The sequence below is a fragment of the Drosophila montana genome, unplaced genomic scaffold (assembly GCF_035044405.1).
Source record: "Drosophila montana isolate Dmon_TW-CO22-7 unplaced genomic scaffold, ASM3504440v1 contig_3729_1, whole genome shotgun sequence".
NCBI lineage: Eukaryota > Metazoa > Arthropoda > Insecta > Diptera > Drosophilidae > Drosophila > Drosophila montana.
In genome coordinates, this window is record NW_026998615.1 from 12027 (window position 1) to 22885 (window position 10859).

At 46.1% G+C, this 10859-nt stretch overlaps 2 protein-coding genes across 2 annotated transcripts; both read right to left on the reverse strand.

Annotated features, from left to right (window-relative positions):
• Positions 1-1701: 1701 nt before the first annotated feature.
• On the reverse strand, positions 1702-8068 carry Sec71 (ADP ribosylation factor guanine nucleotide exchange factor Sec71). Its single transcript, XM_064693020.1, has 5 exons — positions 7221-8068; positions 6045-6883; positions 4165-5988; positions 2556-4085; positions 1702-2490 (listed from the first exon to the last, which is right to left on the reverse strand). Exons 1-5 carry the CDS (start codon positions 8014-8016, stop codon positions 2335-2337), a joined length of 5145 nt encoding a protein of 1714 aa, XP_064549090.1. The 5' UTR covers positions 8017-8068; the 3' UTR covers positions 1702-2334.
• Positions 8069-8212: 144 nt separating this feature from the next.
• Positions 8213-10818, reverse strand: LOC135435807 (E3 SUMO-protein ligase ZBED1). The gene is made up of 3 exons (XM_064693023.1): positions 10627-10818; positions 10166-10567; positions 8213-10098 (listed from the first exon to the last, which is right to left on the reverse strand). Exons 1-3 carry the CDS (start codon positions 10761-10763, stop codon positions 8586-8588), a joined length of 2052 nt encoding a protein of 683 aa, XP_064549093.1. The 5' UTR covers positions 10764-10818; the 3' UTR covers positions 8213-8585.
• Positions 10819-10859: the final 41 nt, after the last annotated feature.

A 10859-nucleotide genomic window follows, 5' to 3' on the forward strand; every position in this document is an offset into this window, starting at 1 on the left:
TGTCGGATAGCCTTGAAGCTCTAGCAGCTTGCGCTCACCATGTCGTCTTCCCATGATCACTGAGATCTATTAATTGTTTGTTTGATCTTCCTCCGGCTGCTATGGCCAAACGCTCAACTCCCTTCCTAGATAAGACTACGTTCTGTGAAATACCTTGGGTATCCTGTGCCGACTAGTCTGCCATTAAGAATGAAATATATGAGTCTTACTATTATTCCATCACTCGCTGTATTTAATATAACAAATTGAAAACAGGCCATCCGACAACTTTTTACTTAGGAGGTAAGGTAAATGGGTTTTGTTTTTCTAATGATCTTTAAAGGACCTCTTTGCGAAGCTTCAATCAATTCATTTAATAGATATCATGAGGACATAGCCAAATTATGAAAATAAATAAAAGGACATTTAAAGAAGTGTATCCATAACTTTCCTATATCCTTCACTCACAAGCATAAAGTCCAGTTCAATACACAGTAAAAAGGGCGCTAAGATAAGATATGGACCAGGGCTGCCAACTGACCAAAAGATATCGCAATCATTCATACAGTCCTCGAAACATTAAAGATTTTTTCATTTCATTCTGTTTTCTTTCTATACGCTACTTAAATTTTTCGGATCCTTAGATTTTTTAACACAGCTCGATGATTACAATCAAGGATTTGACCAAGTTATGGATATTTTTCTAAGAAGGATTATTAATCACAAAATCGCCCATAACTTGACTATTTCAAAGACAATCCTGATTTTCTTTGGCCAGCAGACAGTCCTTGTCCTACCGCTGATGAGTATATAATGAGGACGAGAGTCATGCGAGGAGCTGAGAAAAAGAGACGTTTTGTTATGCAGACAATTGCCAATAACTCGGCTGTAGGCTTCCTTAACTTGAGGAGTCATGTGCCAATCAATTTAAATTGATCAGGCTCTCAGCTCTAAACGGTCCAAAGGACATTGCATTCGCCCTTTAAGATTCCTAGATATGGTTATTTTTCTAAAATGAACATTTTTTTCTTTGCCATAGCTTGTCTAAATCCTTAAGACTATCGGAAGGATAGACATTTTTAAACTATAGAAGACCACGACTATCGATTTACATTCAAGGAGTTCCAGGATTCGAAATTTCACTACAAACTTTCACAGGGGAAGTGATAGTCCTGGTCCCGTCTGGATAGGAAAAATGAAAAATGTGCAACTTTTTGACGAATTATGAAAATTATGGACATGTTCTGGCCGATTTAGAGATTCATGTCCTTTTTGCGAAAAATATCCATAACTTGGTCAAATACTTGCAGATTTGATGGTTAGGATCGTAGGGATGAACTTCAGCGTTCTGCATATAAGACTCTAAGGATACGACAAATTGGATATAATGACAATATCTAATGATATCGATGTTCTTTGGTCAGCTGGTAGTCCTGGTCCATATGAAGTGTTTGACACAAGCTCGCCAGGATCTACAAGGTCGGGAGCAAGTTATGGCCTTTTTTTGTGTGCAAATAAAAATCCTTTAATAAAGATCTTTACTATTGCATATTCCATATTGGCAGGACAAGGACTGTCTGTTGGCCAACTGACATCAAGCTAGTCTTTGAATCGCGTCGATCTGCATCAAAAAGTCATGGCTCATACAGATAACATAATGCTTATTATACTGAAGATTTCTCATCTAATTGTTATCTAATTTGAAATACAATATGCGTACACTTCTTATTGCTGTAATAGATATATTTGTAATATATAATTTGATTTAAATTAAAACTAGCAATATACAGGCCAAAGTGTAGCATATGATTTATCATTATTTATGCTATACAATAATAGATAGATAATATATAATAATAGTGGATTAAATGAATGGTTACACCAAAGAATTTTGCGTTTGCCAGAAAGAAAAGGTTAAACTATAGGTTATAAAACACATATATATGTATGTGTCACGTAAACCGATTCACATACACTTTAAAGCATTTAGCGGGCGCGCGCGCACGCACACACACACATACACACACCCAGCATGAGTGTGTGTATGTGTAAACATGGTAAAAAACAACAACATTTTGTTTAAACCTAGGTATAAACATTACGATCGCATAAATGTATACATTTATGTATATAAATATAATAAAATATAAACTCTGCTTGCGGCGGATGGGGCCAAAAATGACAACTAAACAACGTAACAACAAAGCCAGGATATGGATAACTAGTGGGTAACCAGTTGGTTGTGGGGGTATGTGTGTGGGTGTAAGAAGGGGTAGGTGGAAAGGGTTGATGCCTCTCAACATTGCCAAGTCAACGTAGCAGTGGCCGTGTCGCTGTTAAGTGCGTGCGCCTTGACTATTTGACATTTAGATTAACATTCACATTCATAATATTGAATACTGGACCGATGCGCATAAAGACACGCCTAAGGACACTTCTCAGTTCGGGCTTGAGGTCGAAGCACATCATTTCGCACAGCAGGCTGTAGTAGTTGGACACATGCGTCGCAAACTGCGAAAGGATAACGGTCAAATTAAAGACAAGATTATATTTATATATGTATATATGCCACTCACCCTGGCATCGGTCATCTTGAGCAGCCGCGTCAGGATGAGCAACAGCAGTGAGGTCCACGCATCGCGATGCGCCTCGCTCTGCAAGCTAAGATAGTAGGCGAGCGCTTCCTTGCAGACTTGCACTAGCTCCTGCTCAATGCCGGGCCAGTCGCTGCGTCGATTCTCATCGCCGTACATTTTGAAAAAGATGCGCAACACGCAGGCCAACGAGGCGGTCTCCTGCTTGAGCAGATTCGGCTTGACGGAGCCTTTAAAGCCCGCCCGCCACAATAAATTGCGCTGATCCTGATCCGCATTGAAGCACTTGGCAAAACGATGTGACTGCATCAGGCACTCTGCGAGCGTGAAGAGCTGCCGTGTGCGCAAATAGCCGTACATGCCCTGTTCCTCGCGCTGGCAATCTAGTTGCAGCTGTTGTGATTGCCCGGAGCCGCCACGACAGCCGCTCATATCGGCCGCCGCCTGAGCCAGCGTTTCGGCATCCTCCTTGCGCGAGGTCGCCGGAAAGAAGACAATATTATCCATGGTCTGTATCAGCTCCAGCTGCACCACACACTTGATATGCAGTGCCTCGAACTGATTGTGCGCCAACGCCATAAACGTCGGTTCCTGCGGCGCACTGCTTGTGGAATGTGGTGTACTGGAGGCACGGCGTGGCAGCTGCTGCTGTGGCTGTTGATCAGTGCCCTTGTTGGGCCGCCAAGTGAGCAGCTCTTTGGGCAGCGTTGCATTGAATATGTCCAGTATGCACTGGCAGGTCTTGTCCCAGGTGACCTCATTAAACTTAAACCCATTCGAGATGACCAGATTCTCAAGGCAATTGGTGCCGGAGCGTGCCAGCTGCTCGTTGTTCTGCTGCACGCACCAGTGCAACTGGGCGAAGAGTTCCTCTAGCAGCAGATGGCCCAGCACATCAAAATACTGCGTGAAGACATCAATGATTGCATAAAGCGCATGATTACAAGTGGTTGTCATCCATTCGGACTTTTCGGTCACATGCTCCGGTAGCTTCATATTGTCGAAGATGCGAAAGATCACATTAAACAAATCCTTCCACCAGTTTGGCTTAAAGCTATCGCCATGCGTTTTCACGATCTCGAAGAGCACGGTCAGGCCGCGTGTGCGGACATCCAGCTTGCAGCGATTGACAACGCAGGAAAGCGAAAAGAGCATGGGAAACCAGCCGCGCACCCACACCCGATCCTCCTCCGCCACGGAGGCATCGTTCTCCATGCCCGCATGCTCAGCAAACAGCTGGGGTGCATCATGGACGCACTGGGCACAGTTACGCACTAGGCGTATCGCCTCCATGCTAGTGTCCGGAAAGCGTGCATTGCACGCAAACTCTGACAGGCACTTGACGGCATCCTGGAAAGAGTCCACCATAACGGCAAATTGTCGCCGATAGAGCTCGCCAATGATTTTGCCCGTTGTCTGGAACGCCAGCTCCACAATTGGCTCCTCATGATCCCCGGCAGCTAGGTGAAATATAGAGAAGATGTTCTTCCAGCCAGATCTTATATTATGAGCCTGCAAAAAAAAAAGAAATAAATACGTGATTACAAACATATTAAGTAGATATAGTTGGTTCGGAAGCTGGGATAATTACTTGAGAGTTGACCATCTGAGCAATGCAGCGCACGACCATGTCGCGTATGGCCGGCGAATTGTTCTTTTTCATGATGTGCTCGAAGGGACGTAGAAAATCCTTTTGGAAACGAAAGTTGCTGAATTCGCCCTTCTCCATAAACTTCATGGATAGCTGACGCAGTGAGTCCAAAGCGAAGAATGCAATCTCCTCGTTGCTATTGCAGCCGACGGTATTGAAGTGCTCGCCAAGCACCTGCCAGATGCGTGACCATTGCAAACGAATACGCTCCATGTTGTAGTAGCTAATCTCGACGATTTTCTGAAGCGAGAACATTCGCGGCTGTGTCTGCTGCAGTTCATCCACAGACACCTGGCATAGTGCCCTCACAAAGTCCACAATCGCATCGCCATCGAGACGCATGGACCCAGTAAAGATGCGGTCGACAGCCACAACAACGCTCTGGCTGCTCGTCTCGCCAATGTGCTCCTTGACGCTAGGATTGAGCGTATCCTTGAGCGTGGTTTGTGCGCCAGACAAAAACTGCGGCCGCACTCCAGTGCCAATGAGCTGCGCCAGCTCCAGCTGGCTAATGCACTTGACTATGTCTAGCCAGCTACTGCCTAGATAATTGCCATCGGTATGGGCGACCATGATGAGCGTCTTAATGGTATCTATATTCTTGGCCTTCATCTCATTAATTGGCGAATTGGCGTTCAATAAGGTGAAGCGTGCCAGCGCCTGAACATAGGCATCCCGTTCCAGAGACATGTGGAAAATGCACGCAATTCGAATTGCACAGCGTATGCCGTCCAGACAGAGAGTAGCTATCTCTGGATCATCGCAGACCTGCAGGCCCACAGAAAAGGCGGCCAGAAATGGTGTCCAGGCCATTTTGAACATTGGACGCACATGCTCCAGATGCTTGGCCGATGTAAACGGCGATTTCACATGCGATACAGACTGCATCAGATTGGTAGCCGTCAGGGAGATGACCTCCATTTCCATGTTCCACAGCAGTTTGCGTCGCTTCTCCGTAATGAAGGGCTGCTTTCCCGCGGGCTTTGGTGCTATGAGCATTGTGGTATTATTCTTCATTTTAATCTCATGCTCGGAAATTTCATCGTATATAGAAGACAAATATTCTTCGGGCAGATCATCTTTGCTGTCACTAATGCCGCGATTCATTTTAATGTACTGCTCCTTGGTCATTTTGTGCTTGACCTGCGGGGAATGAAGATCCGTGGTCAGCATAATAATGCTAAAGGCTAGCACATAAACTGTGTCCGCGCTCTGGAATAGCTGATTCTGTGGATTGCATTCGCAGTATCTGCTAGCAAACTTCTCCATCAGTCGATCAATCTTTTGCGCCTCGCCGGGCAAACGGAATTCCTCAAGAAGTATGCGCAGAGCGGCCACTACTTCCATCTGGCGAAAGTCAAAGGCATCGATATATGCGCACATCACCTCCTTTGAGTGATCATCGTTCTCGCCCAGATAGTTGCCAATGACGGTCTTGTCCAGGCGTTCGTCATCATGCAGCCAGCGTGCAATGTCCTGGCAGCTGCTGCCCAACAGCTGCTTCTCCTGCAGAAATTGCACACCCTTCTGCGGCTTACGGTTGAACAGCTCAATGCCCGTCTCCATAACCTCCTTCCGCATCTTACGCTCCTCCAGCGCCTCAGGCAAATCTAACATCTCTTGATTCTTAGCGCTGCCGTACGAGTTAAGGCTATGACTCGAGCCGCCGAGCGTAGAACGTAGACTGGAATTCTGCGCGGATATCGCATCGACATTATCCCCCGCCTGTATCTCCTGTGTGGTGGGTGACTGCAGCGACTGGACCTGCAATCGAGATAATTTAATTTCCAGTAGTAAAGAACTTTGCCCATTTAACTTACTTGCAGTGCAGGTGTTGGCATATTGGGATTCACATAGAGATCCTTGCTCCACTCGACCATACACTTCAGTATGGATACAAGGCACTCCAGTCCGCGTTTACGCATCGATTTCTCCTGCATGGGATTTGCGCCCAGTTCAAGAGCCTGCCGACCCTGCGCAATCTTAGAGAGATCGTTAACCAGTCGCTCAAACAGATTGGCCGCCGAGAAATCACAATCATAGTTCACGTAAATATCCACGACAGACTGTGCATCGGCACAGATCCGTGTCAACGCCTGTATAACCATCCATTTGTGCTCAAAGGAGCTCGAATTGGCCTCCAGAATATTCAAGAAGATCTCCTTGAAAAATACCTCAATTTGGCGCTTCAAATGCACCTTAAAGTTGGAAAGCAGCGCCACAAAAATGGAGAGCGACAACTCAAAGACCTCGGCCACTAGGCTGACACCATTGTTGGACAGCGCGACGCAGAGATACTGTTTGATTGCCATGATGAACATCTCATTGGAGCGGAAGACGGGACCAGCATTCTGCAGTATCAGCAGCAGCAAATGCAGCGACAACACCTTGGAGCGCAGCTCATGTGACTTGGGGTCGGGCTGACCTTCGGGCAGCGGCTTCATCGAGAGTTTGCATAACGCTCGGAATACCAGAAACGCATCCTTTTGCAATATGTGTGTGAATTTGGCTGTGACTATTGCATCATTCTCGCTATGCAGCTCAACGCTATCATGATCCGAGTGCGAAGAATCAGCCGACCCGTTCCCATTGACAGATGCCTCCATTTCGGCCACATCCGGCTCTAGACTCTGTTCCTTCATCGCCTCATTGAAGGCAGCTAAAATATTAACATGGTTGAGCTTTAACTTTACATGAATAAAACGAAACTTTTTTAACAAAATATCGACTGTTGAGCTTATGGATACCACAGCACGCTCGAAGTTAACCATAAATGATAAAGATGTCTACATTCAGAAGACATAATTTAAAAAAAAAGAAACTGGAAAGGGTTAAAATTGATCCTTAGTTGGGAAGCGGCACAAGGCTTTTTTTTAAAATCTTTTTTGCCAGTTCGCTTAGCTGCATGGCTGATTTTAATTTCTGGCTTTTACCGATATTTTAAGCTTAATTTAGATCGGAGTGCATTGCACAGATAGATCATCAATTCCACTCACCTGTTATTATCTCAGCCAGCAGCTCTGAGGCAATGGCTTCATCGCTGTCCGATATTTCTGTAGCCGCCGTCGTCAGCTCCTCGCCATTGCTTTCCGGACTGCCTATGCTGCCATTAAGCGTTGTCGTTGATGGCGTTGGTGGCACCTCATAAACTTGATTTTCCATGCGCGCAAAGATCACATTTAGCATCTGGGTGAGTGTGGCACGCGCCGTAGTCTGATTAACCAGATTCCTGCTGGACAAATATATGTCATAGCAGGTGCGCACCGCTTGCAGCAGCGTAAACTCGTGTATTTCGACGTGCTGTGATGTGACTACGGTAAGCAAAGCCTTAATGATCTGAAGCTGCACACCCTCGTCCGTCTGGGGTCCATTGAAACAGCCATAGATGGTGATGACAATGCGATCGATGAGCAAATGACCCGGATTGGCCGAATCCTGAATGGCGCCCGTCAAGTGTCCATAGGCAATTAACTTCTGTAGGCAGTCCAGCGCAGTCACAACAATGCGCGGGGAGCGGCTCTTGCAGGCCAGTTCAAAGGGCAGGAAATAGGTTTCCGCATTGATAATGCTCGCCGCATCGTTTTTGGGCAGCGGCAGTGCAGCGCAGGGTAGCTCGTTGCCTTCGGCGATTTGGCCCGCATTGATGAGCTCTACTTTGATCTGTTCGAGCGCCGTGTCGCAGGATTTCTTAAGCTGCGAGTGATGTGAACGCCTTATGTCCTTATCGGCAAGGATTTTCTCTAGAGCACGCACAATAAACATTTCCTTGGTTTTCGTGGAGTTATTTTGCATATTGTATGCAACTCCAAGGTCGTCTTATAGTTGTGGTTTTATTGCTTTCCTAACTAATTACCGTGAGTGTACTTCCGTCCCTGTGTTTGCGTGGAGTGAGACGACAGCGCCAGCAACTTTTGCGCTGCCGCAACGGTGCGTGGTCCTGTTATTAGTTTTTCTTTCGGCTCGTCTGCTACACTCTGCACCCGTTGCGTGTGTGTGTATGTTATTTAATTGTTTTATGCGTTTGCATATTGCAATGTTTCAACTTTTCACATCAAATATGCTTAAAAAATACAATGCGTGAAAAAACGTCATCAGTGCTGCACAACATTGCCAGACTGTTGATATATCGTTTCTATCGATGATCAATTGCTTACATTCGATTAAATACGATACAATATATATGCCATTCTGAGTTTACCGGGCTTAGTTCTAATAAATAAAATTAATTTCTATTGACTCATTACACGATATCTGCTGCTTATCTTAAAATTTGTCCCACATATATGATTGACACGTGTCTGCTACTAATTCTTAATATTGATAAAAATTTTCTAAAATATTTATATAAACAATTATATGTACTATAATTGCCACTCTTCCTGTGTGCAATCCGCCATTAAGAGCATGTTATTCATGTGCTCACCCATGAGTTTGCGATGTTGTGCGAATTCCTCACCAGAGGCTGTAAATATGCGAGCCGGTGGTATTGCCGATGCCGGTATGTGCATATACTTTTTAGCCAAACTGTGCAAAAACGGATGAAACTGAGAAAGATCCTTCCATAACAGCAATGGCTCCGTTTGCAAGCTACTAATGTTTGTGCAAAAATAGCTGGAAATTTCATCCATGTTCTCGCTTTCACCATTCATAGTAATATGTTTGTGCTTCTCGTGAGAGAATGCCCTGTATGCCGCCCAAATGTCGTAACTCTCCGTGCTAGCTTCTTCGCCAGATTCGGCGGCAATAGCACCACCCTTCTCCTCGTACAGATCGTACAGATGTGTCATATATTTGGCCACCAGTGAGGCGCTCTGGAAGGGCATATTGCGAAAGCGCGGATCCAACAGACTGGACAGGGCCAGTTGTGTATTCTTCTCCATTCCCTCAAAACGCTCCTCCAGAAGTCGAATGACAAATAGCCGAATGTCATACGAGACTTGATGCTGCTGCTCGGCGTTCTCCGGCTGCTTCATTTCGTTGAGCACGGTGTAAGCTATGGGCAGCGCATTGCTAGCACTAGGATATGAGAAGGCGCTTCCACCGCACAATTGACGTACTGCACTGGCCAAAGGCGCTAGCACGGCAAGCAGCTCTCCTGCCAGCTCCAATTCACTGGACGTCAGCATAAGCGCCGGATCCAATTGCTGCACTTTTTGCAACTGGGCTGCCTGCCTCACATAGCGTTCCAACATCTCGTAAGTGGTTATTGCGCGTCCGGTTACATCCAACTGCAGCTGCGGTGCGACCAAATTACTGCAGCTGCTGAGATGGTAAGCAACACAACGGCGCACCTTGTCGCAGAGTGCACTAAACTCCTGCCGCTGCGCCACTAGCTCAAACAACGTCTCCAGCAAATGAGCAAAGCATGGCACATGCCGCTGGCTGCCCAGCAGAGAGGCCACGGCGTTCTCCAGCAAACGGCTGCTTCTGCTTACAATGCAAACGATCTTCGACTTATCTATGTCAAATCTCTGACAAACGCGCTCCAAACGCTCCACAATGTTGCTGGCATTATACTGCGCTGGCAACGCTTGCACGGAGAGTGTGCGTGCCCGACGATGCACGCCATCGTAATAATGGGCAGTCACCTCCAGGTAGCTGCTCTGCTGCTCGGCCGTTGTGTTAATGGCGCAGCTTAGCGAGAGCGTTTGTAAGTGGGCAAAGTTTTGGCGCAACTGCGCCGTTTGCAATTGTGCTTTTTGACTAATGTGGGCGCCCAGTTGATCAACGCTGGGCAACTGAAAGGCGGGGCAGAGCACTTGAGCTAAACGTTTGAAGCCCTCTCCCTGTATTATGTGCAGCGGCTGCTTGTCGCGGCACACAAAATATGCCAAGCTGTCCTGGTAAGTAGTATTGTGAGACGTTTGGAAATTGCTAAAAAAAAAAAAAAAAAATTTAATTATACATAAATTACATTTACACATGTGACCGCGCATTTTACCTGACCATCAACTGCACTTCGGGCTGCGGTTCGTCTTGTTGCAGCGTTTGGTACAATGCGGCGGTTTGATCGTTGTGATCTTGTGCCTCCTTTGGCTCAAATTCAATAATGTCCTCAGCGCTGGCTGTCTCAGCGGCAGATTCTGTTTCAGCCGCAGCCCAATTGGCATAGGTTTCTTCATTTACAACGCTTTCGACGGCAGCATGGGCTTCTGCGTCCACCAGCTCAATTATGTTCACATCCATGTCGGGTCCGACTGGGTCGGCTTCAATTTCTCCCTTCGGTTCCGATTTTATTTTAATGGATGCATACTTGAGAAGTTTTCTGCCACGGCTCTTGATGGGATTTGGCTCCCGTTTGAGCATGCCGCGCACCACAATAGAATCATGGTCATTGACATCGCTGTAAACAAAACCGTCTGCGTTTAGTGCATGTACACAAGTACTGATTTGCTGGCTTACATTTGTGGATGGGTCTTCATGTGCTTCATCAGATTGGAGGTATTGCCGCAGGTTTTGATTATCTTCTCGCATAGCAAACATTGTGCTGTTTGGAGATTTATTTTATCGTAGTATTTCCAAATTTTACTACGCGCCATTATTGGTTGTCTACGTTGTTTAGCATCGATTTCCGAATATACAATTGTATCGAATCGTTTGGAATTAGTTCACTGGGGCGGTTCAATTGAGCGCGC

What these genes read in the sequence shown, in the direction of transcription:
- Sec71 (XM_064693020.1), bottom strand. Translation starts at nt 8,016, where the DNA reads ATGCAAAATAACTCCACGAAAACCAAGGAAATGTTTATTGTGCGTGCT. An exon ending in CTCAGATGGTCAACTCTCAA is followed by an intron (nt 4,086 to 4,164) that starts GTAATTATCCCA and finishes TTTTTTTTGCAG; the next exon opens with GCTCATAATATAAGATCTGG. An exon ending in TCAAGATGACCGATGCCAGG is followed by an intron (nt 2,491 to 2,555) that starts GTGAGTGGCATA and finishes ATCCTTTCGCAG; the next exon opens with TTTGCGACGCATGTGTCCAA.
- LOC135435807 (XM_064693023.1), bottom strand. Translation starts at nt 10,763, where the DNA reads ATGGCGCGTAGTAAAATTTGGAAATACTACGATAAAATAAATCTCCAA. An exon ending in ATGAAGACCCATCCACAAAT is followed by an intron (nt 10,568 to 10,626) that starts GTAAGCCAGCAA and finishes TTTTGTTTACAG; the next exon opens with CGATGTCAATGACCATGATT. An exon ending in GAAGTGCAGTTGATGGTCAG is followed by an intron (nt 10,099 to 10,165) that starts GTAAAATGCGCG and finishes TTTTTTTTTTAG; the next exon opens with CAATTTCCAAACGTCTCACA.